The sequence below is a fragment of the Leucoraja erinacea genome, chromosome 1, assembly GCF_028641065.1.
Source record: "Leucoraja erinacea ecotype New England chromosome 1, Leri_hhj_1, whole genome shotgun sequence".
Classification (NCBI taxonomy): domain Eukaryota; kingdom Metazoa; phylum Chordata; class Chondrichthyes; order Rajiformes; family Rajidae; genus Leucoraja; species Leucoraja erinaceus.
This window is the reverse complement of record NC_073377.1, coordinates 160,554,272-160,581,388: the sequence shown is the minus strand read 5'-3', so window position 1 is coordinate 160,581,388 and position 27,117 is coordinate 160,554,272. Positions and strand designations below refer to the sequence as shown.

The window sequence follows — 27,117 nt, the reverse complement described above, 5'->3', positions numbered from 1 at the left end:
ATCTCATTGGGATATTGATGTGCAAAATATTCCCCAGCATAAATCTCATTATATAAACATAGTTTAGGGGAATGATTATCTTTTTGGCTATAAAATGAGAAACATTTTTGCATCTTTTCTGTGAATTTATCTGTTTAATTTGTTTTTGAATGATCAAGACCTGTTTAAATTATTTGACTGCTGAATGAGTTAATTCAGGGATGTCACTAATTATATTATAGCTTATTTCCCTCTAGGCACAAGATGAGTTATTTGTCTAAAAGCTGGGGAATTACAATATAATTATGTAATTTCAACATACTCAAGTTTAAAAAAAAGTTAGATATGGTAGCTGATTTTGCACAAAAAAAGTAATTTGTCCCATCGTGCTTGTACTTATTTTCTGAGAGAGTAAACATTGTCATCTTATTCTCCTACTCGTGCACCATTTACATTTTCTTTTAAAAAGTTGTGGTTAAAATTTTGCATCCATCCCGAAGTCTAGAAGCTCTGAATTTGAAACAGATCTTTTCAAATTCAGAATTGGCCAGCTGGACCAATGTTTTTGTTTCAATTTATCATCTACCCAGTATCCAATTTAATGTTACCCTCATCTGAATGTCAAGATTTCCAGTTTAATTCTCTTTATAGTTATAAATTAAAGCCTAGTATTACAGTTGTGAATTCCTTCTGCAGCTTTTCATGAGCGTAAGATATCCAAAATATGGAACATATGTTGGCTGCAGCTAAAACAACGAATTCCATAAAATAAACATCACATTGTTGCCTTTGAACTAAATATCATGATAATCTTGGAGCTGAGGATGATTTGCCTGCTTTTGTGAGTTCTGAGGTGGCTCATGAAGCCAATATGCATCCACAGATGGAATGGGAAGTGCCCGATGAGGTGGGTAGTTTGTGAGGTGCTACACTCCTTCTGCCACTTGCACAAAGATCCTTTTTTCCTGAAACATGGCCTCAAGGCTCTCAATGTTGCTTCTTCACTTTGAACGGCCATGGACAGAGGTCGCCGTTTTTTTCAAGCAGGTTCTAAGCACATCTGGAGTCTATTCCTCTTTTTTCTGGTACACTATTCTGGAGAGACTCGATTGGCATGGAAGGCTGAGATTAGAGGAATGGCTCTGGGTTTGGTGCTGGGAGCTACAGCTGTTCACAATGATTTGGATGAGGTACCTAACATGGTTTTACTGTACGGGTAATCGGTGACGTGAGAGGTGCAAAAAGGTTTCAAGGGGATATAATGCAGGATAAGTGCATGGGTGAGTATATGGTAGATGGAAAATGAATGAATGATACTTTAATATCATGTGTGCATGTCGGTGAAATTCTTTGTTTTGCACACCACACATAAAGTATGCAAAGAGTGGCCTCGTTTAGGGCGCCTACGTTCTATATAGTCCTTCAATGTTCTCAGCGGCCTGTCCACGCTGGGTCTCTCTTTGTTCTTGGCGGCACTTCCTCAATCGGCCTTTGGCAACCACCGTGGGCCCATCTGACCGCCGGCACCACGCTCGGCTGCCAACTACTGGGTCTACTCTTGAATGGCTCCGCAACGCTAGCCGAGAGCTTCCGACGGCCCACCTGGCTCTTGGCGGTTGCTCACGGGTCCCTACTCGCTCTCTCCGGGTCCTGTCTGCGGTGGGCGAGCTGAGTCTACTGGAGGACTTGGCCCCACTTGCTTGGAACACTCCCGGGCTGCGCTGCTCGCCGGGAATGTGGAAAAATGGGAAGTTGTGCACTTTGATTTATGAGAATTAAAGGCAGAGAATTCATTGAATGACGAAAAATTGAAAGGTGCTGGTGATAGAACTTCACCATATTCATAATCAGGTGAAAGTAACTTGACCCTGGAAGTAATGAAGTGCTCTCTGCTTATTATATATAAATAGCTGATATGGATTGAGTCTCAAGCATCTCTTGGTGCCTTTAAATGCATTACCTGATTTGACATTCAGTTATAAAATGTTGTTACTTGCTTTTCAAATCCTGTAAAGTAAAATTTTATTTGATTTATGGGCAAGTGCAGTATTGGTAACCCTCCAGTCCTTTTTATTTAAAACATAATAATAATAATAATATATGTTATTGTCATTGCACATAAGTGCAACGAGATTTGATATGCAGCTTCCATCCGATGTCATAACTTAAGTAACTAATAAAATTTAGATTTAGATACCCCGAGAACATGGTTTGTAAAAAGAAAATTGCAACAGTAAAATAGTCAAAACAGTTCAAACAGACTAAAGAAACAGTGATGTTTCTACAGTTTTTATTGGTAGTAGACAACATTCTCGTATGTTTAATAAAGAATCCCAACCAGAAACCTCGCCCCGTCCATTTCTCAATACAGACGCTGCATAACCCACTAAGTTGTTCCAGCAACTGCTCTACTCAAGTCCCCAATAAATTACGTTGTGAATGCAGCTCAGTTCATCATACAAACCACCATGGTTACTGCCTATTATGCCTCCTGGCATGTAGGGCAGCAATGAAGGTCCTCCACCCAGTAGTGTTGATTCCTTCAGTTGCTGTTTCGGTCACATATTTGTTGTACGAGGCAGGGTTGTTAGCCCCTGTGCTCAACCTCCAACCTGGAGGACCAGTGGATCGCTCTTGGTCTCGCCTCTACCCTTCGACCTGTCCAGCATAGGAGACCCTAACAGGAGACGAATCTCCCGCTGGCATAGCTCTAGAGGTCACTGAGACACACAAGCTCCCCGACCACGACAAGGTTGCATTATAACAGGGAGAATTATCTTTAAAAATAAATTTTAAAAATGATTTATTTTTACTTCATCTCTATTGGTGATATTCATCTTGATCTCTACATCTTGACAATTGTGGACCACTTACAAATATAAAAGGAAAATGCCATTTTAAGTGCATGCATTTACACTGAATGTGAAAGATATGGTAATGTTTTCTAGATGTTGGTTAATGTGCAACATTCAGGATATGATTTCATCATCAGGTAAGATACTGTGTGAAAATTATTTGAAGTTAACATATTTTCTTCACCATTTAGTTTTAAGCTATGCGGGCTAATGACGGGATACTATTTCACCAGCATGTCGGTCGTGTTAATACTCTCGCCACAAAATACATGACATTGCTTTCTTTTGGAATGTGATGCAGCTGTTGTCCACCTCAACTTGACCTGTTGGGTTTCTCTGGCTTTGAGTAGGCACTGAAGATGGTCCAACATACTGTAAAAGGATTGAAGTTGTGCAGTAATTTGTTTTATAATAACTACATTTAAAAACACGATGGAAGTCTATGTCGCCGGGGGCATTTAGCAATAAATGAAGTCCTCAATATGTACCTGATGCTTTTTCTTATCATAAATTTGTAAACATGAGTGAAGCATTGATCTGTAGAGCACTTGTAAATTCCAAAATTCAATTTATATCTGATCTAGCTCTATATTCCATTAAACACTAATCAGAGAGAATGTAAACATACTTAAGTTACCTTAATGTGCCTCTGAAAATATGGAGTCAGACTATTTATATTTGAACTTGCAAAACTTTGCAAAACTATTCTAATTTCTGGTTTAAAAAAATACGTTTATTGTTGCTGCAGTTTCAAAATGGCTTCAGAGTAATGATGCAGAATTAAATTATAGAAAATCATTTGACCAAATCCCCATTTTTTGCTTTCCGCCTGCTTCATCTTTTGCCTTGCTGCCCATAGTTGTTCCATTGCTATTCTTTTCATCCCATAACCAAAAATTAAATTTTAATCCGCGTGGCTCCATATTGATATCAAATTTGTGGATATTGATTGCAAATTTATTTCTCTTCTCTGTAAAAGTTGTCACACTACCCAAGCAGTAGTTACTGTATGTATCCCAAACCAGCATTAACTATTATAGACATAGAAACATAGACAATAGGTGCAGGAGTAGGCTATTTGGCCCTTCGAGCCTGCACCGCCACTCAATATGATCATGGCTGATCATCCTAAATCAGTACCTCGTTTCTGCTTTCTTCTGATATACCTTGATTCCATTAGGCCTAAGAGCAATATCTAACACTCTCTTGAAAACATCCAGTAAATTGGTCTCCACTGCCTTCTGTGGCAGAGAATTCCACAGATCCACAACTCTCTGGGTGAAAAGGTTTTTCCTCATCTCAGTCCTAAATGGCCTGTCCCTTATTCCGAAACTGTGACCCCTGGTTCTGAACTTCCCCCAACATCGGGAACAATTTCCTGCATCCAGCCTGTCTAATCCCCTAAGAATTTTTTCTGTTTCTATAAGATCCCCTCTCATCTTTCTAAATTCCGTGAATACAAGCCCAGTCGACCCATCCTTTCATCATATGTCAGTCCCGCCATCCCGGGAATTACCCTGGTGAACCTATGCTGCACTCTCTCAATAAATCAATCAATCAATCAAACAGTTTTATTCATCACATACACATATAAGTGCAGTGAAATCAATTTGCCAGCAGCAGTAGAATCAAAAAAGAAGACACAATACACAATAACATTCAACACAAACATCCACCACAGCATTCTTCACTGTGGTGGAAGGCACAAAGTAAAGTCAGTCCTCCTCTATTGTTCACCTGTGGTCGGGGGCATAAACCTCCGCAGTTGCTGCTACAGACGGCCCGATGTACAGGCCTCTCGTCTGGACGGTTGAACACACTCCACGGCTTGGAGGTCCCGAATCAGCGCTTTCCTACCAGAGACTGCGGCTTCAGGATGTTGTAGGCCGAAGTACGGCGGTCGGATCTCTTCACTGTCTGTCCCCAGCGAGGGAACCCAGGCTCCAGATGGTAGGTCCACGCCGCACCCGCGGCGAGAAGCTCCGCAGACCGTGGCGTCAGGATGTAACAGTCCGTGGCCAGCGATCGGAGCCTTCCCTTCTGGCGACCCCGGCAAGGGCTCGCCCGCTCCGTGATGAAAAGTCCATGCTGCGCCCGATGCTGAAACTCCGGGCCCGACTTCGGGGAAGGCCGCTCCAATCCAAGGTGTTAGGCCGTGAGAGAGGCGACCAAAAGCGGTTCCCCCCCTAACCCCCCCACTCACCACCCCACACACAAGACACACCAAGAGAGACACTAATACAAGCATTTGGACATTAAAAAAAAATGTAGAAATAACGAACACGCTGCTGGCAGGTCAGCCGTCTCACAGTGCCCCCACACCAACCTATTATGTCCTTCTTCAAATTAGGAGACCAAAACTGCACATAATACTCCAGGTGCGGTATCACCAGGGCCCTGCACAACTGCAATAGGACCTCCCTGCTCCTACACTCAAATCCTCTCGCTATGAAGACCAACATGTAATTTGATTTCTTCATTACCTGCTGTACCTGCATGCTTACTTTCAGTGACTGATGTACAAAGACTCCCAGTTCTCGTTGCACTTCCCCATTTCCTAATCTGACACCATTCAGATAATGTTTTAGAAAGAACTGCAGATGCTAAACGGCACTGGGGGATCGGGGTCGTTAATGCGAACTGTGCGTAGGTAATAATCTGCCTTGTTCTTGCCACCAAAGTGGATAAACTCACATTTATCCACATTATACTGCATCTGCCATATATCTGCCCACTCACCCAACCTATCCAAGTTACCCTGCAGCCTCATAGCATCCCCCCTGTAGCTCACATTGCCACCCAGCTTTGTGTCATCCGAAAACTTGGAGATGTTACATTCTTCTTCTTGCGTATGGCGTGCACAGCCTAAGGTTGTAGGACAACTTGTTCTATTTGATCTTATTTGCTTGTGCACGCCGGGTTGATTGCATTCGTCAAAACAGGGCGGGCCACGTGAAGGTTGCAATCTCCCACCCCATGTTACATTTAATTCCTTTGTGTAAATCGTTAATATATATTGCAAATAACTGGGGTCCCAGCACTGAGCCTTGTGGCACCCCACTAAATAGTTGTTAAATATACTTTACTGTTATACTTCCTCACAGCCAATTCACTTGGGTAATGCTAAAATTTTAAACCTAATTAAAAAAAACATTCATTAGATTAGTAATGGAGATATGCCCTATTCATTTTCTCATTCTGATGAGTTATAACAAGAGGAAAACATTGTTGTTGCAGGATAGTAAAAAACATTTTAACATGCTTACATAGAAATGTTATCAAAACTTTATAATTGATAAAATATTTCATTGATTTCAAGAAATCTGTTAACATATATTTGAAGTACACTACCTATATATTTTTTTAAATTGTGAGATTATTTGATATCTGCTATCCCATTTTAATAATGCTTTAACCACAACCAGTGGTCTATTTTGTTGTGTGTTTTACATCAAATATACAACATTTTGTAAGTTTACCAGCATTAAAATGACAAATTGCACTTATTTTTCAAAGCCAATATTTTCTCCTCTATAACTTGATTTTCTGTTTCTTAAAATATGATACCTGTTGATATTTATATACTTTCTGATAGATCATTTTTTACTAGGGAAAGAGCCAAGATTTTGAAATTGTACTATTTTGTTTGTGTGTGTTTAATTTGTCTGTGAAGAGAAAATGTTGACGGCCTCTGTACCAATGTGTTTTCCTTCTCTCCTGTCTCTCTGAGTCAGTTCTTGGGCGTTTTGACTGTGGGTGGTTCTTTACAGCATTGAAGAATTGCTGTCAACAAGTTGATGACCCTCCTGCACTCTTTCCATCCATCATTTATTCTTTAGGTCATGTGTTATTTGCTGGACTCCTGTTTCAGGTGCTGTAGAACTTTTTTTTACCCTTGTTGAAAATGGAATTTCCAATCTGGGAACACGTGACATTTGCAATTGATCAGTTTCCCTGTCTCCTTATCATTCCCATCAAACTATTCTTGGTAGACAATCCAAGAGTATCTACTCTGGCTTTCACTGCAAACCTGACCACCATCTGGCATCAGCTGCACACAGGATTTATGTTCCCAGTTCCTGAACCAAAAATACACCCTGTTCCCGAATCCTGGCTCCAACGACAATTTATGGATGGTCACAACATCTTTGTTTGTCTGCCACTCTTCTTGATGTTTGCGATGTCCATGTAGGTCCCAGATATTGTTTATATTCATCAAATATATTATTTGGTTGCCCATTTTTTATTATTCTTGTATGACATTAATTATTTTAGTAAACTTAGTAATACAAAAAATATGAAATGCCAGGAGTTATCTTGATAACAAATTCTGTTGCTGACTGCAAATTGATTTTTTGAGATTTACAAGACATCAGCTAGTGAGTGAGGCCCAATGCAAATTGGAGGAACAGCACCTCGTATTTCGCTTGGACAGCTTACAACCCAGCAGACCCCCTCCCCGGGCACTTTCCCTTGCAACCGCAAGAGACGCTACTCTTGTCACTTTACCTCCCCCCTCGACTACATTCAAGGACCCAAGCAGCCGTTCCAGGTGTGACAGAGGTTCACCTGCATCTCCTTCAACCTCATCTATTGCATCCGCTGCTCTAGATGTCAGCTGATCTACATCGGTGAGCCCAAGCGTAGGTTTGGCGATTGTTTCGCCGAACACCTCCACATTAGCCAACCTGATCTCCCGGTGGCTCAGCACTTCAACTCCCACTCCCATTCCGAATCCGACCTCTCTGTCCTGGGCCTCCTCCATGGCCAGAGTGAGCGCCACCGGAAATTGGAGGAGCAGCACCTCATATTCCGCTTGGGCAGTCTGCACCCTAGCGGCATAAACATTGAATTCTCCAATTTCCGGTAGCCCTTGCTGTCTCCTCCCCTTCTCAGCTCTCCCTCAGCCCTCGGGCACCCCCTATTCCTTTTTCCTCCATTTAAAATCACAGTAAAACATCACACACACACATACATAAAATCATTGCCAATTTAAATTATTTTATAACTATCATGTTAGAATAACTTTTTTTAAATCTAAAACTCATTCATGATTTAACTACCAGTTGGTAAATTTGTCTGTCAATAATAAAGTGATTTGCAGGAAGAAACCTTAGGAGAACTTTAAAATTGGAGTCCTGTTTTGTAGACGTTTTGAATTGTGCATTTACCTCTGGATCACAGTGTCTGCCTAAAATAACAAGATATTAAATATTGTAGATTCTTATGTCTTTCTGCTGTATCAACAAAATGTATGAAGTGGATTTGGAATTACATTGGTGGCATTTATTCCCACGTATCAGTCTTTCTGAAATTGCCATTTTATAATTGAATCATCGGTGTTGAGCTGATTTATCTCATATATTGGATGTAATGAGGTAAATTTGCAGAGATGTGCTGACGAGCATGTGAACATAATATGGTAAAAAGGCAGTACTACAAATAACTGTCTTTACTATTAAATTGCGGTAAGTCGTCTTTGTAGCCTTCAGCATGTAAATTAACGCACTTGGTTTGGGTAGACATTTGATTTTACACTATTATACATTTCATGTTTTTTTTTTAATTGATAGCTCTGTATTTATTTTCTAACTTCTGAATTGTAGATTTGTACAGTGAGTGAATACTTTACGGGGTTCTTTAATAAAAAATAATGTACACTTTATAAAATCCTTGAGGTTATGAAAATTATTTTAAAGAAAAGAAGAAAAATCAGTGGTTTCCAGGGTTCCATTTTGAGAATTGTTCACAAGTTCATTTTTCAAAGTAAGTTTGAAATGAACAATTTCACCCAAAACCATAATGAGACATCTTGAGAATCAACAGCCCTTAGAATCATAGGTACACAAAAAAGCTGGAGAAACTCAGCGGGTGCAGCAGCATCTATGGAGCGAAGGAAGGAAAAAGGCAACGTTTCGGGCCGAAACCCTTCTTCAGACTGATCGGGGGTGGGGGGGTCGGGGAGAAGAGCCCTTAGAATCATGTTCTCATGGCAAGGGAGTCTAGAAACAGAGGGCATTGGTTTAAGGTGAGAGGCAAGAATTTGATTTGCAAAGAGTAGACTGGAGAAAGTCAGCGTAAGTGATAGGAGTTTTTACCATCAAATGTTTGTCAGACTGCAGCCCAGGTGGAGGGACGGTGAACTGATCTGCTAATCAGTGAGAAAACTATTGGCAGTTCAATAAAAGAAGTGCTCTGGGATCACAATGTTTGATCTTACCTGACGGCGACTTTGGAGAAAGCGCTATTTTTCTTTCTATAGGTGAACTTTCGATCAAGTCTTATACCTAAGAGGAGAGTCGGGAGAATTTGTGTAAAGTCCAGTTTTCGTCTTCTGTAACCTGAACACCCCCTATATTTACAGAGCATCATTGCAATTACTGCAGTCATAGAATCAGAGAAACATTCAGCACAAAAATGGACTCTTTCAGCCCACCTCATTCATTGAATTTGAATTTGAATTTGAATTCCCTTTATTGTCATTCAGACCTTTCACTCTGAACGGAATTTCGTGCCTGCAGTCATACATATAATAAAAATGACAAAAACACACAATAAACACAAATTTAACATCCACCACAGTGAGTTCACCAGGCACCTCCTCACTGTGATGGAAGGCAAAAATCTTAAAGTCTTTGTCATGATTACATTTGCTCACATGAGGCCCATATCCCCCAATGCCTTTCTTATCAAATTACCTTTCCAAATGTCTTTTCCTCTATGACCACCTCCTGGTGCTTTCATACAGTTCCTTTCATACATTCATCATCCTCTAAGTTGTAAAAACATGCCCCTTAGATCTAATTTAAATTTATTTTCACCTTAAACCCATGGTCTCTACTTCTAGATTCTCCTGCCTTGGGGAAAATATCCCATCTATCCTATCAATGCATCTCATAATATAAACCTCTATAAGGTAACCCCTTTGACTCCTATATTCAGGTGAGAGGGGATATAACTACAACCCCTATTCCAGGCAACATCCTGGTGAAACTCTTCTGCCCTCTCTCTCTATTGCTACCACATTTTTTTCCATCTATGTGGGAATGTTACCACCTGAGCACATGTATTAGAATAGTCCATCTCAACTAAAACTAAAACTAAAATACATGAATTAAACATTTATTGCATCCATCAAACCCAATAGGCCTACCTGGATTTTTTACTGTTTTATGTTAGTTTCTTCAGTCTTCTCTCCTTTTTACATATCATACTATCTGAAGGGTGTAATGGGTAACCTCACTCTACAGAATAGGTTGGTGGGAGAGCTGTTGGAACAGGTGCGGCCAAATTTATATATTCTGCTAGCCGTTGATTCAGATATCAAAATTTTAACTCCAGCCACCATTTTTCCATAACTGCCCACACTTCCTAACTCAGAGGAGGATACCCTACAACTATCCCAAAGGTTTGTTTTCCAGTTCAAAAAACAAACTAGTGGAGGAACTTGACATTTCAGGCAGTATCTGTGGATGAAAATGGACAGATGGCATCTTGGGTGAGGTCCCTTCTACTGACAAAAGTCCATTTCCTTCCACAAATGCTGCCTGGTCCATTGAGTATTGGCATTGGTTTATAATTATCATGTGTACAGAGATTTACAGATAGAGTAAAGAGAGAAAACACTGGAGCGCAGAAAATAGTGCTACAGCATCAGAGTGTGGATTAGTAAAACGCAAGGCTACAATAAGATCATTTAACATTAACATTCTTCCAGAATTTCATCTTCAGTTTAAACTGCCACAAAGAATTTAGATTTTGACCAGAATTTTGACTTTTCGGTGAAATATTGGAAAATAATCTTTTTTTTCAGATCTTTGGAGCCTGGTTTGATCAGTTAACCCATGCAAGATTTTTAAATAGTCTTAGAGTCATACAGCGTGAAAAAAGGCCCTTCGACCCCAACTTGCCCATGCTGACCAACCTATCTTCACTCGGGACACCTGCCTGCATTTGGCCCATATCCCTCTCAATTCATCCTATCCATGCACCTGTCTAAATGTTTCTTAAATGTTGTGATAGTACCTGCCTAAACTACTTCTGGCAGCTCGTTCCTACCACCCTTGTATAAAAAAAGTAGACCCTCTCAAACCTATTAAATGTTTCCTCCCCTCAGCTTAAGCCTTTGTCCTTTGGTTCTTGATTCCCCTGCGATGGGTAAAATACTCTGTGCATTCCTCTCATGATGCTGTACACCTCGGTAAGATCACCCTCATCCTGCGCTGCAAGGAATAAAGTCCTAGCCGGCTCAACCTCTCCCTATAGCAACATCCTCGTGAATTATTTCTGCACCCTTTACAGCTTAGCAATATCTTTCCTATAACAGGGTGACCAAAATTGAGCACAATACTCTAAATGTGGCCTCACCGAGTTCTTGTACAACTGCACCATGACCTCTCAACTTCTTCAGTACTCTAACGAGTGAAGGTCAACGTGCTGAAAGCCTTTTTGATCACCATTTTGATTACCTGTGACGCCACCATCAAGAAAATATGTTCCTGCATTCCTAGATCCCTGCCTTTCACAGAGTAGGTCTTGCCCTTCGATGACTTCCCAAGATGCAACAACTCTCCTTCTCAGTACTAGACTCCATTAGCCATTCTTCAGCCTACCTGCCCAACCGATCAAGATCCTGCTGCAATTTTTGGCAACCATCCTAACTATCTACAATACCACCCACTTTAGTGTTATCTGCAAACTTACTAATATAACCATATAACCATATAACAATTACAGCACGGAAACAGGCCATCTCGACCCTTCTAGTCCGTGCCGAACACGTATTCTCCCCTTGTCCCAATAGTGCTTAAAATAAAAACTGGGTGACAACCAAGAATAGTTTGGTGACTACTGGAGAGACAGTTGACGGCACGGAAAGACTGGACACGGGAAAGGCTGGGTTAGCACCCCAGTCTGTGTCGTTCATGAGAAAGTTACCCAATAAAGCTACGGAAAGGCCTAATGAAACACCGTGGCCTAAAAATTCATCAGGCGAGAAGGAAATGTTCGGAGCAGGAGAAAGAGGTGCAGCGCATGGGCCTTGAACCTGGTGAAACGCAGGAGGAGCCCGGCCAGGACTCACCCCACAGAGCCCAGGCCCTCCACGCACTAGAATCTCCTAACCGTGCAGAGTAGTTATTAAGATGGCTGATCTGTGGGCGGTTGCTGCTGGGACGCAAGTCAGGGCCTGATCAACCCCGGCTGGGTCGCCTGGGCGAGGGTGTCGGATGTTGTGAGACCCGAAACACCCGATGACCCCAGATCACATCACTGAGGACGTGTCCCAGCACATCTAGAAGTTGTATATTTTTCACACGTACATTCTCATCAAATTCCTCAATTACGAATTGTTTGGTGACTACTGGAGAGACAGTTGACAGCACGGAAAGACGGCACCCGGGACAAGCTGGGTTAGCAATTGAGTTATGAATTGAGGAATTTCTATGTCTCATTAAAAATATCTAATGAGCCAAATTTCACTGCATCCTTCTTAAAATAAATATGACATCTTCTTCAAGCTGCTACCTGAAAAACAAACCCACATTTCTAGTTGTGCAAAATGGGCATTTAATATCTTGTGCGAGATGCATTGATATTTGTTTTCTGGCTGCGATGACTGCTAAGAACTGCCGCACTGATAAATATTTCATAACACAAATGAGGTTTTAGTTGTGATATGATAACCTGTCAGTGTATTTGCAAAATGCATGCTGGGTAGATACTGTTCATCAAATACACACTGTGTTAGAGGCAGTGCCTCTTAGCATGCACTCATACTAGTTGATTCTTTGCCGATCTAAATGTCAAGGGGATTTCTGGCTGCTCTTCGGTTCCCCAGTGAAGAACATGGAAAGATTAGGAAAAGGATGTCCGATGATTCTATTTTTGTACTGGCTGAAAGAGTCTTGCACAAGTCTTGGTGGCTACAGGGAAGGGTAACTAGCTGATCAGCCTTTGTCATTGATTGGAATTTACTGACAGAATGACAGAATTTACTGTAAGAATGTTCAGCAGACAAAGTGAAAATGCTGTAAATATTTAAACAACTTTTTTTTTAAATGAGGTTTTTTTGGGAACAAGTAAAAGTACAAACTGGTTTTTATATGAAAACATTGATTGTCTTGTCTATTTTGATAAGCAACAATACCAGGTTTCATTTGTAAAGCAGTTGGTGTCAAAAGTGGAAGAACCAAAATGGATTCCATTTCTGTTAAGATTTGTTTTTAATGCACAGATAATGAAATATTAAAAATAATATTTTCTAATTGTTTATTGCATGTGTCTGTGTAAAGTGGTCCATTTCTTTTGTTGTGTATACTTGTATGGCCTTGATAATCTATCCTCTAATTGTAGCATGCTTTCAATAAATGTCAAAGAAAAAAAAAGGGAGGGAGTTAGATGTGGCCCTTGTGGCTAAAGGGATCAGGGGGTAATGAGAGAAGGCAGGTACAGGATACTGAGTTGGATGATCAGCCATGATCATATTGAATGGCGGTGCAGGCTCGAAGGGCCGAATGGCCTACTCCTGCACCTAGTTTCTATGTATCTATGACAGACCTCTCGGTGAAAATGCTCCCATGGAGTGTAACAGTGTGTGGTTGGAAAGTATGTTAATTTACAGATGATTACGCTTTGAGCTGGCTGTGGTTTTGACTGGCCAATAACTTGTTATGCAGCTTCTCTACAAACTGACTGCTACATCTCATTTGCAATTTGTATAGGGTATTGTTCACCGGAGCCAGGCTCTGTTGTGCAGAATGCTAAGCTTTTGCATTGTATGTGTTTGAAGGGAAAGATTTCTAATATCTTATCATTCTAAAAAAAACCACACTGGAATCTTTTGAGATACGTATTATGTAAATAGTGAGAATCGAATCACCAATCTGCCCCTTCGGAGTTTTTTTTACTGTTTTTAAAAATGAGTCAAAATATAACCATATTGTGTCGTCTTGTGCAATGTGTATGCTGAGAGGTCAAGCTGTCAAAAGCACAACTGCAGTTGAAAATTAAATTTAATCTTGTGCAACAAGGACTAATCCTATTTTTGTTTTATGGATAACAAGGTTAAGTTTTCCCTCCGATGCATCATAATGGATCTTTCAAAGTGTATTGTAATGTTTTTTCTCCTTTGTTTTGCCTGTTGCACGGTACTAATTTTGTATTGATGGATGTAAGAATAAGGTGTTTTGTGGCAAAAAGTACATTGTAAAAATAATGACGTTCTTTTAAGTTGGAATAAAGCAGTGCATGAATATTTACAAGTTCAGCTGTCCTGCACATAACTGCCCATCAAGTTTTTAATCATTGTGTGATTCCTTATTCTTCAATAATTTACTATTTTTAAACATTCTTAAGAGAAAATTTCCGCTATCCTGAGATTCGCTGATTTTCTGAACGGCAATAACTCAATAGGCATTTCTGTGAATGACTTACTAATGTGTGACATGATACCAATACCTAGTACCAATATTTAATTAGACAACTACAGGTTAATCACTAGTGTGTTTTAAGGCTGTTATTATCTGGCCACTTGTTATGTGAACAAAACAAAGCTATGACATGTTAAGTTTGTATCCTGATGACTGTTGTTTTAACCTAATGAGTAGTTTCTTTAACTGAGCTGTAGTGCTGTAAGATGAATTTGCAATATTTAATTTGGATAAATATAATGACTTTTGAATCCTTAAGGGCCTGTCCCACTGTACAAGGTAATTCAAGAGTTCTCCCCAGTTTTCCCCTGATTTGAACTCGGAGAATGTCCGTAGCGGGTCGTTAGGAGTTTGTGAATGCCTTGTAGCGGCTCGTACGAGTAACGGTAGGTACTCGGCAAATCCAGTAAACTCGTGACGTTTTTTCAACAATGTGAAAAATGTCCACGGGTAAAAAAATACTGGTGATTAAAAAAATTGTTACTTTTTACTCGTACGAGCCACTACGAGACATCCACGAATGCCTACGGACCCGCTACGGACATTCTCCGAGTTCGAATCAGGGGAAAACTCGGGAGAACTCTTGAATTACCTCGCATAGTGGGACAGGCCCTTTAGCCTTGATGTCCAAGTTTCAAGTATCTTAATATTAATGTGTTTGCAATTTACACTGTGATGAAGTTTTTAAAAACTCTACCTACAAGATGTACTGGAGACATTTTGCAAGGCTTGAGACACTATTCAAATTGCTTTCACGATTTGCCTAATGTACGTGAAGTTTTCAATTCTATGTAAAGGTGAGAATTGGATAATCACACATTGAAATCTCATCACATTATTGTTTTGAAGTATAAAAAAAGAAAGTACATCCTGATGTACTGTTTTGATTATTTTCAAAATCTAGTTCTTCTAATCAAGTAAAGCAATATTTGCATATGATCTATGTGAGCTAGGAAGGTCTATATGAGTGAGCTATACCAGTGCTATAATACCAATGGCCAGAGTGTTCAGTAAGTTTGGGCCTGCCCACCACTTACTATTTTTTAAGTTGAGAACTTTGCTGAAAATTCTTCAATGAATGCCTGGGGAGGACAGATCAGGTGTGACTTTTCCTCAGCCAATACTCATGATTGCGTTTCCACCTTGAACTCTTGGCAGGATACTGGAAAGCAAGCACCAGGCAAGGAATTTATTTTGTTTAAGAAGGAACTGCAGATGCTGGAAAATCGAAGGTACACAAAAATGCTGGAGAAACTCAGCGGGTGCAGCAGCATCTATGAAAGCGAAGGAAATAGGCAACGTTTCGGGCCGAAACCCTTCTTTAGACCGATGGGGGGTGGGGGAGTGGAGAGAAGAAAGGGAAAAGGAGGAGGAGGAGCCCGAGGGCTGGGGGATGGGAGGAGACAGCCCGAGGGCTGAGGAAGGGGAGGAGACAGCAAGGGCTAACAAAATTGGAAGAATTCAATGTTCATGCCCGCAGGATGCAGACTCCCCAAGCGGAATATGAGGTGCTGTTCCTCCAATTTCCGGTGTTGCTCTTGACACCAGGCAAGGAATGTTGCTATTTGAAGATGAACGATTCGCATGTTTGTAGAGATAAAAAGGAAAATTATCAACCGGAATAAAACTTTTTTAGGCATGTTAGCCATTACATTTATTCTGCTCTCTTTTGATCACGTGTCACAAAAGGCAATTGTGAATTTTTTTGACTATTTAAAGTTATTTTCAAAATATATTTCTTGAGAAATATAATTTAAAAAAGTGCTTTGAGCGAACCCTGGCAATAAAGTTATTTTTAATGAACAATTATGATATCAAAACTGATTTTACTTGGCAAGTATCTGCTCTGTGTCCAGACTTCATTTCCACCTTCCTTGTTTTCTGGATGACATTCTCAGAACAGTGTTGGTGCATCGAACATGTTTTGAAATAAAAATAGAAAATGTTGTAAATACTGCTTCAGGCAGTATCAATGCAGAGGAGTCATTTTTTTCATATGCTGAGTATTTCTAGCATTTTCCGGTTTAATTTAAAATTTTCCAAAGTGATTTACTTTCGTAACAGTCAGTTCATCGTTTTCTTTATCTCTGTATGCTATTGTTGCATTATGACCGAGATGAGAAAAACATTTTTCACACAGAGAGTGGTGAATCTGTGGAATTCTCTGCCACAGAAGGTAGTTGAGGCCAGTTCATTGGCTATATTTAAGAGGGAGTTAGATGTGGCCCTTGTGGCTAAAGGGATCAGGGGGTACGGAGAGAAGGCAGGTACAGGATACTGAGTTGGATGATCAGCCATGATCATATTGAATGGCGGTGCAGGCTCGAAGGGCCGAATGACCTACTCCTGCACCTATTTTCTATGTTTCTATGTTTCTATCCTGAATTCATATCCTAAATATTGACCAGATACATTTTGTAAAATTATCAGAGTTTACATTTCCGGCACTTCAGGGTATTCAAAGTTTTCATATCATACCTAAAATATTTGGGCTTTGTTGACATTTTTTGCAAATGTAATATTAAAATATAAAGTTTTTTTAAATTAATTTAATCTCATCTATTTGGTTCTTAGGCTGCAACTACGTGTACACGATCCACCAATCTAGCGAAGATTCAAGAAGTAGCAAGCTGGCTGTTGGACATGAACCAGGAATTGCTGTCTGGGGGCAGCAAGAGGCATCGAAGTGGAGGGTCCCTCCGTGGTAATGCCTCATTAAGTCATGGAGAGGAGGACCAAATGAACAGAGTAGTAGAGGTACAAGAGGGGAACTGTGCAAGGAATGCAGACGGCAGTGGAACGGAGGCACGTGGGAGCACTAGTGATGAGGCTCCTGCTGCTGTAACTGATGAAGAAGAAAACAACAACCAAATCACAGCAGAGATCAAAGAAAGGAACAAAGAGGAGGAACATGATGATGACGAAGAGGAGATGGACCAAGACAGTGATGATTTTGAACAATCAGATGATAGTAGTAGAGAAGAATCTTGCACAAATGGAAATGACCTATCTGATGAGAATTATACTGATATGGCCACACACCAATCACTCGCTATCTTAACAAAGAATCAGGTAAGTAAGAACTAGTGACAGTAAAGTGTTGTTAAACATTTGAGAATGCTTTGTAATAGTAGAGATTTATTGTATAATGCAACACTGTGAAAAGTTACTAACTACACATTTTATAAATGTGCAAGTTATGAATATATTGCAAATAAGAATCAAGAGTGTAACGATCAACGATGGTATTTATATGCTAATGTATTGCCGAACCATTGGAAAAAATGCAAAAGTATTTCAATGTTCCAGTTTCAAAAGATCTCTTTTGAAGTAGTTTTGCTGTGCACATATTTAGAGACTTTATCACAATGCATTTGAAGTAGAACATTAAATTTTAATGCATAATTTACTGAATTAATTGTGCAGCAGTTTAATAATTATCTTGATTTTTGTTTACTTCATTGCAGAAGCAGAAATTTAAAATTTACCATTTTCAAATATTCTGAGATTTTTAATCAACTTAAAAGCGTAATAAACTGGGACAAAAACCCCCCACCATATGGCTCCTCAAGCCTGCTCCACTCTTCAGTAATGTTTCACCACTTATATTCTGCTAAAATTCAGAGTAGGCCAGATCTTTCTATCTTAGGAGAAATTCCTCATCTACCAAGTCTTAATTGCACTGTAAACATCCAAATGTCCTCTCAGTGTGGCATTACTAAAGGGCCTGTCCCACCACATGCGACTGCATGCGGCGAGCGTGACCTAACGTGGTCGCTTGTGGCGTACGGCCTCGCGTTGCCGGTCCCACTTCGATCGCCGGAGCCGTATGGAGTTGTGCGGAGCTGGTCCCGACATCGCGCGGGGCTCCGAAAAACTGACCATGTTCAAAAATCCCGCGCGGCAACGGCCTGTCGGCCCGCAGCCCCATCGAGGCCGTACGCAGCGCCTCGACGGGCGTACGCAGCGGGTCGATGGGCGTACGCAGCGTCTGGACGGCGTATGCCAAGCGCGTGGCGTTGCGCGATGACATCACCGCCCGGCGTGCCGTTGCGTGATGACGTAACCGCCCAACGCCGTGCGACGTCCAAATTCAGTCGGCCCGCCTCCTGCCCAGCTGATTGGTGAGTATGATGTCGGGACCAGCCCCACACAACTTCAGACGACTCCGCGGTTGGAAGTGGGACCGGCTTCGCGAGGCCGTACGCCTCAAGCACGACGTTTGATCGCGCTCGCCGCATGCTGGTGGGACAGGCTCTTAAAACCCTGTGCAGTGGCAACACTTCCTTGGTGATGATCGGCCATTGATTGGAAATGTTAATTCAGTTTCTCTCTCTCTTCAGATGCTACCTGTCCTGCTGCACAATTTAACAGCATTTTCTGTTTAGGTTTGTTATTGTCACATGTACTGAGTTTCAGTGAAAAGCTATATTTCAGACTTCCTTATGCCTCTGTTCCATTTGCAATAAAGGTCAAAATTCCAATAGGCTTTCTTATTACTTGCTGTTGCTGCATTCTAATGGTATGTTTCCCGTGTGTCAGCTCTCTGAATACCATTTAGCTATTAATAAGGATGATAAGTAACTAAGGACCCAAACCTAATTTTGCCTCACTTCACTGGCTACATTTTATCAGCCTGTAAATGGTCCATTAATTTCCCACTCCAAGCTAATGTATTATTTACAAAGCCATGAAACCGTAACTTGTGTTTGAAACTTTGATTGAACAACTTATTGAAGTCCAAATGCACTATATCCATTGGCTCCATTTTATCGTCCGTACTAGTTACATCTTCAAAGAAATTAAGTTAAAATATGACACAACTGGTAGAGGCACTAAAGTCCACTCCAGTGAACTTTAGTTGATCCTGACATCCGGTACTGTCCTCATTTTGTTCCCTGTCATTTAACTGTGTGGTTTTCTTCCAGTTGCTCCGGTTTCCTCCCAAAGCGTGCAGGCTGTTAACATAGAAACATAAACATAGAAAATAGGTGCAGGAGTAGGCCATTCGGCCCTTCGGCCATTCAATATGATCATGGCTGATCATCCATCTCAGTATCCCGTACCTGCCTTCTCTCCATACCCCCTGATACCTTTAACCACAAGGGCCACATCTATCTCCCTCTTAAATATAGCCAATGAACTGGCCTCAGCTACCTTCTGCGGCAGAGAATTCCACAGATTCACCACTCTCTGTATGAAAAATGTTTTCCTCATCTCGGTCCTAAAAGATTTCCCCCTTATCCTTAAACTGTGACCCCTTGTTCTGGACTTCCCCAACATCGGGAACAATCTTCCTGAATCTAGCCTGTCCAACCCCCTAAGAATTTTGTAAGTTTCTATAAGATCCCCCCTCAATCTTCTAAATTCTAGCGAGTTCAAGCCGAGTCTATCCAGTCTTTCTTCATATGAAAGTCCTGACATCCCAGGAATCAGTCTGGTGAACTGGCTGCTCTAAATTGTCCGTAATTCTGAAGAGATAGGGAGAATTTGGGGGTGTGGAGGTTAATAGGAATGTTGGAAGAATAACGAGTCAGGACAGGGTTAATTTACTTGGGTACATGAGGTGGTGGGCCAAAGGAATTGCTTCAGTGCACCAATCCTCTCTCTTGTCAATTTAATACATTCATTAAACACTAATTCCTTTTCACAAACCCATATTAATTGTGATTATTCCAATGGAGTTTTTGAAGTACTCTTATCATCTCCCTATAAATTGAGTCCTTCAGTTTCCAACTGCTAGTCAGCTGACTGTATTTGCTTGTATTATCTGTCTTTCCTTTCTTGGATAGCAGTTATATTTGGGTGTTTATCCTTAAACACAGGTTTTGTGATATATATGAAATGTATTTGTTAAATAAACCTGGCATACTGTATCTGCAGCTCGAAGGGCCGAATGGCCTACTCCTGCACCTAATTTCTATGTTTCTATGTTTCTATAACTTAAATCTATAACTAAACCTTTGTGTTGTATAGCCTTTTTCTAACCTTCCTCTAATTTAGCATTTTGTATAGCTTATCTCAAAATGATTACAAATTTCTAAGGAACCCAAGGCAAAATTATTACTTAGAAAAAGGTTCAAAATCTTCATGCTTAATCTAACATGAAGTTCTTGTTATCCCACTCTATGTTCAATACATTCTTTGATTGAATGTTTACATTTACTTTATCTATTCAAATTTCCTGGACCAGTGGCAATTTTGGTTTCTTTGTAGTTTTACCAAGCCTTTTATTTCCTCTTGATGTTCATAACATCACCTTTAAACCTTTTATTTTTTTGCTATTATTTCTGCTTTTAAATGACTCCCAAATTATCACCGCGTTAAAGGGCCTGTCCCACTTTCACAACCCAATTCACGACCTTTTTTACTCGTGGACATTCTTCATAAGGCTAGAAAAACTCCCTGACCTACTTGATGCCACGAGTACCTACGACTAGCACCACGACCTACCTATGACCACCTATGACCTCCTATGATCTTGTGACGACCATGCTGCGAGTATGAGTCAAGGGCAAACTCGGCAGAGGTCGTGAATTAGGTCATGAAAGTGGGACAGGCCCTTTAAGGTGTCTCCAATATATATTTTCTCTTTCAAATTGAAACCTTCATGTGCACTCAATGAGAGCAGGACATGCTGGTAGCAGCACCAGGCACACCTAAAAATGAGAGAGGAAGTGAGAGTCAAAAGACAACTTGATGTGGGTGAGGACAAGTTCCACCAGCCAGAGGAGAATATTAATAGAGGGACATTTCCTCTCGGGTAGAGGAAGAAACCAAGGTACTTGAGACCTTCCTTGTGGAGAATGGAGGTGTAGAGGAACTGGATGTCCATGGTGAAGATGAGGCAATGGGGGCCGAGAAATTGAAAGTTATTAAAAAGTTGAAGGTATGAAAGTGAGGTGCCATCAGAAGACACAGCATGCAATTGACAGGGCTAGATGCATCTCCAATCAATAAATAAAACCAAAGGTCCACAGTTCTAACACATCTAGCTGTGATTGGTGTTGGATAATTGAACACCAAATAGGCGGAGGAGATTCCGAGAATATTCCTAGCCTTAATGCCAGCAGGGTCTGACTTTAGTGATATAGAAGAGGGTGAAGTTCATACAACCAAGTACTTTAAAAAAAAAAAAAAAAAATTTAAATTAATTTATTGAACATGTTAAAAAATACAAACACAAATAAACTTGTAAGCAATAAAAAAAAAAAAAAAAAAAAAGAGAAGAAAAAAGAAAATAAAACACAAAGGAAAACAAACAAATAAGTAACTCAAATAATACAAATAATATCGTTCATGTTCAAAAGGGGTAAGAAGATGTTCGAAAACTTTTCTGGTCCTACCCCCTCTTATTTTCTATACATTTTCATGGAAAAACAGAATAATGGGAACAAATGGACCCAAAATCTGTTGAACAGTCCACAAACAAGAAATAATCAAACAGAAAAGAAAATCACTGGTCCAGCTCATAACCATTCAATCTTTTGTTTCTGAAGAGTGTTTTTAGTTTGAATAGAGTCTTACATTTTTTCAGCTCATCATGGCAGTTATTCCAAAGACTAACACCCTTTGCTGAAACACAATGGAGTTTTGCATTAGTTTTGCATTAGAGTTTTGCATTATTGCCGTTTTTTTCGACTTGACTATAAGTACCAAATAAATGGGTAGGGTAAATGCACAGAATCTTTTTCACAGGGTAAAGGGGAATCAAGCATAGATTTAAAGTGAGGGGAAGGATTTAATACAAAGCTGAAGGGCAACCTTTTCACACAGAGGGTAGTGGGTATGTGGACCCAGCTCCAGGAAAAAAAATAGCTGAGGCATGTACAACAATGACATTTAAAGGATATTTATACAGGTCGGACAGAAAGTGCTACAGTAACTCAGCAGAGTTGGCAGCATCTCTGGAAACATAGAAACCTAGAAAACATAGAAAATAGGTACACAAAAATGCTGGAGAAACTCAGCGGGTGCAGCAGCGTCTATGGAGCGAAGGAGATAGGCAACATTTCGGGCCAAAACCCTTCTTCAGAGGAGGCCATTCGGCCCTTCGAGCCAGCACCGCTATTCATTGTGATCATGGCTGATCGTCCCCCATCAATAACCCGTGCCTGCCTTCTCCCCATATCCCTTGACTCCACTAGCCCCTAGAGCTCTATCTAACTCTCTCTTAAATCCATCCTGTGACTTGGCCTCCACTGCCCTCTGTGGCAGGGAATTTCATAAATTCACAACTCTATGGGTGAAAAAGTTTTTTCTCACCTCAGTCTTAAATGACCTCCCCTTTATTCTGTGACTGTGGTCCTTCTAAACTCCAGTGAATACAAGCCTTGTCTTTTCAATCTTTCCTCATATGACAGTCCCGCCATCCCAGGGATTCAACTCGTGAACCTACGCTGCACTGCCTCAATCACAAGGATGACCTTCCTCAAATTAGGAGACCAAAACAGTACACAATACTCCAGATGTAGTCTCACGAGAGCCCTATACAACTGCAGAAGAAGTTGCAGAACTGGAGAACTGGAGAACATCGATAGGTGACGTTTCAGATTTTGACCTTTATTTAGAGATCTGTCATCTAACAGTCATCTTCTGTAAAGATGCTGCTTATCCTGTTGAGTTACTCCAGCACTTTTGTGCATTAGCCCACATCTGCAGTTCTTTGTGTCCATATGTAGACAGGTCTGTGGATAGGAAGGTTTTAGAGGGATATGCACCAGGCGGGGGGCAGATGGGACTAGCTTGGGTGGGGCATCTAGATCAGCATAGACGAGTTGGGCCCTGGGGCATGTTTCCATGATCCATCGCATCCACTTGATGTCCCCATCATTAAAGAAGATAGATGTCAGCAAATTTGATTCATTCCACCTGATACCCAGAAATGTCTGGAAGCAGAAAAGACAATATGACCAGCAAACCCTCTGGTTGGATACCTTACTAAAAACCTGTGCTCCAGAGCTAGTCATGCCTCCAGAAACACTAATATCAATCTGGTCATTAAAAGCAGGAATTACCCAATCTGGCTACTCTTGATGATCAAAAGTATTATCACTGTCAATGTCTCAAGCAACACAATAGACAATAGGTGCAGGAGTAGGCCATTCGGCCCTTTGAGCCAGCACCATCATTCACTGTGATCAAGGCTGATCATCCACAATCAGTACCCCGTTCCTGCCTTCTCCCCATATCCCCTGGCTCCACTATCTTTAAGAGCTCTATCAAACTCTCTCTTGAAAGCATCCAGAGAATTGGCCTCCACTGCCTTCTGAAGCAAAGAATTACACGGATTCACAACATTCCGTGTGAAAAGTTTTTTCTCATCTCCGTTTGAAATGGCTTACTCCTTATTCTTAAACTTTTGCTCTGGTTCTGGACTCCCACAACATTGGGAACATGATTCCTGCCTCTAGCGTGTCCAAACCCATAATAATCTTATATGTTTCAATAAGATTCCCTCTCATCCTTCTAAATTCTAGAGTATACAAGCCCAGCGCATCATTCTATCAACATATGACAGTCCCGCCATCCCGGGAATTAACTTTGTGAATCTAAGCTGCACCCCCTCAAAAGCAAGAATGTCCTTCCTCAAATTTGGAGACCAGAACTGCACACAATACTCCAATAGTGGTCTCACTAGGGCCCTGTACAACTGCAGAAGGACATCTTTGCTCCAACACTCAACTTCTCTTGTTATGAAGACCAAGATGCCGTTCACTTTCTTCACTGCCTGCTGTACCTGCATGCTTACTTTCAGTGACTGATGAACAAGGATCCCCAGATCTCGTCGTACTTCCCCAATTCACAACTTGACACCATTCAGATAATAATTTGCCTTCCTGTTTTTGTCGCCAAAGTGGATAACCTCCCATTTATCCACATTAAACTGCCGTGCTTCCATTCAGAAAGGGAGCCCGTTGATCCCTACTCTTTGTTTCCTGTCTGCCAACCAATTCTCTATCCATGTCAGTAGCCTACCCCCAATACCATGCGCTCTAATTTTGCCCACTAATCTCCTATGTTGGACCTTTTCCAATACTTTCTGAAAGTCCTGGCTCTCCCTTGTCGATTTTCCTAGTTACATCCTCAAAAAATTCCAGATGATTAGTCAAGCATGAATTCCCCTTCGCAAATCCATGCTGACTCAGACCGATCCTGCTACTGCTGTCCAAATGTGCCGTTATTTCAACTTTAATTGACTCCAGCATCTTCCCCAGCACCGATGTCAGGCTAACTGGTCTATAATTCCCTGTTTTCTCTCTCCTGCCTTTCTTAAAAAGTGGGATAACATTAGCTACCCTCCAATCCCCAGGAACTGATCCTGAATCTATAGAACATTGGAAAATGATCACCAATGCGTCCACAATTTCTCAAGCCACTTCCTTAAGTACCCTGGGATGCAGACCATCAGGCCCTGGGGATTTATCAGCCCAGTCCCATCAGTCTACCCAACACCATTTCATGCCGAATGTGAATTTCCTTCAGTTCCTCCGTCACCCTAGATCCTCTGGCCACTAGTACATCAGGAAGATTGTTTGTGTCCTCCTTAGTGAAGACGGATCCAAAGTAGCTGTTCAGTAACTTGTCTGCCAGTTCCTTGTTCCCCATAATAAATTCACCTGTTTCAGTCTTCAAGGATCCAACTTAGGTCTTAACTATTGTTTTCCTCTTCACATACCTAAACAAGCTTTTACTATCCTCCTTTATATTCTTGGCTAGCTTATCTTCGTGACTTATCTTTTCTCCCCGTATTGCCTTTTTATTTATCTTCTGTTGCTCTTTAAATGTTTCCCAATCCTCTGGCTTCCCGCTCATCTTTGCTATGTTATACTTCTCTTTTATTTTTATACTGTCCCTGACTTCCCTTGTCAGCCGTGGTCGCCCCTTATGCCCCATGGAATCTTTTTTCCTCTTTGGAATGAACTGATCCTGCACCTTCTGAATTATTCCGCAAAATACCTGCCATTGTTGTTACACTGACATTCCTGCCCCTTTCCAGTCAACTTTGGCCAGCTCCTCCCTCATGGCTCCATAGTCCCCTTTGTTCAACTGTAATACTGACACCTCCGATTTTCCCTTCTCCATCTCAAATTGTAGTCTTAAAAAATCTAGATGTAATTGGAGGTTGACAAAAATGCTGGAGAAACTCAGCGGGTGAGGCAGCATCTATGGAGCGAAGGAAATAGGCAACGTTTTGGGTCGAGACCCTTCTTCAGACGTAATTGGTGTTGACTAATTGAACAGCTAATGAGCAGAGGAGATTCCGACTTTGACCAATAATCTGCACACTGGTGCTTGGAGCATTCCGCTTCAGGCCTCATTACACCTTTGATCCAAACATGGACCAAAATGTGGAATTCCAGAAGTGCGATCACAATGCAATATTTGATCGAGTGTATCAATGACTCCTGGTAAAAACTTCAGTGAATGAGCACCATGGAGAAAATATTCCAATTGGTTTGAGTAATACTTTGCACATAGGAAGACAGTTGTGGTTGCTTGCAAGTCAATCATCCCAAATGGTTATCAATTGCACAATTCCATTTGAAACACCTGTAGAAATGAAATAGTCCCAATAGTTTCATTTCAAGAGGTGCTTCAAATGGAATTGTTAAACAACATTCAATCAAGGGATGATAATTGTCAAGCAACACTTATGCCGTGGAAGTAGCAAATAACAGCCAGAGAGAATCAAAACACTAACCCCGCACTCATTGATGTCACTATTACCATTACTAAATCCTATACCATCAACATTATGGGGGTAGTATTAACCAGAAACACAACAGCACAAGCCACTTACTGTAAATACCTGGGTTAACAGAGCATGTCCAAGGCTGGATCTCTTGTAGTAACAGTCTCACTCCCTGAAACCTCAAGTTGTGTCAGTTTCATGGAATCTTCTGATTTCTAACTGGGTGGACATTGCAGATTGCAAACAATGCTGTGAAAACATCAGGTTTGTCTGGTGGGCAGTATTCATGGTGGTTTAGTTAAGGCTCTAGAAGGACAGCACACTTAAGATTTCTGTTTAGTGCTCTCTCTATATTCAGGCTGCCATGTGTACCTCTGTCACTTTCTGCTGCCTGATCTTGCATTTCCACCACATTTAAAAAAAATAAACTTGACAACCTATTCTGCAGAATCATTTCCCATAAAGACAGACCACGTTACAATGAAGGTATGAAGGTAAATATCTGCAATGATTACATTGGCTGTATATCCATTGCTTTCTTAGCCTCTCACTTTGCTGACAGCACTGAATGAATCTTATTGGACTCTTTAACATTATAACCATATAACAATTACAGCACGGAAACAGGCCATCTCGGCCCTTCTAGTCCGTGCCGAAGACTTACTCTCACCTAGTCCCATCTACCTGCACTCAGACCATAACCCTCCATTCCTTTCCCGTCCGTATACCTATTTTTTTTTTTTTTAATGATAAAATCGAACCAGCCTCCACCACTTCCACTCATTCCACACAGCTACCACTCTCTGAGTAAAGAAGTTCCCCCTCATGTTACCCCTAAACTTCTGTCCCTTGATTCTCAAATCATTTCCTCTTGTTTGAATCTTCCCCACTCTCAATGGGAAAAGCTTATCCACGTCAACTCTGTCTATCCCTCTCATCATTTTAAAGACCTCTATCAAGTCCCCCCTTAACCTTCTGCGCGCCAACAAATAAATACCTAACTTATTCTGTAGCTTAGGTGCTGAAGCCCAGGCAACATTCTAGTAAATCTCCTCTGTACTCTCTCTATTTTGTTGACATCTTTGTTAACATGAAGTGGTCTCATCAACTAAAAGTCTTAACTTTACAAACATGCGGTTGAATTTCTGTTGAAAAAATT

At 40.9% G+C, this 27,117-nt stretch overlaps 1 protein-coding gene across 2 annotated transcripts in view; it reads left to right on the top strand.

Annotated features, from left to right (window-relative positions):
- fbxw7 (F-box and WD repeat domain containing 7) overlaps positions 1–27,117 on the top strand; it is a 241,037-nt gene that overhangs the window by 76,372 nt on the left and 137,548 nt on the right. For both annotated transcript variants that reach the window (XM_055646783.1, XM_055646791.1), the window contains exon 2: positions 16,838–17,335. In XM_055646783.1, coding sequence (XP_055502758.1) covers positions 16,838–17,335 — 498 coding nt within the window. The remainder of the gene's footprint in view (positions 1–16,837; positions 17,336–27,117) is intronic.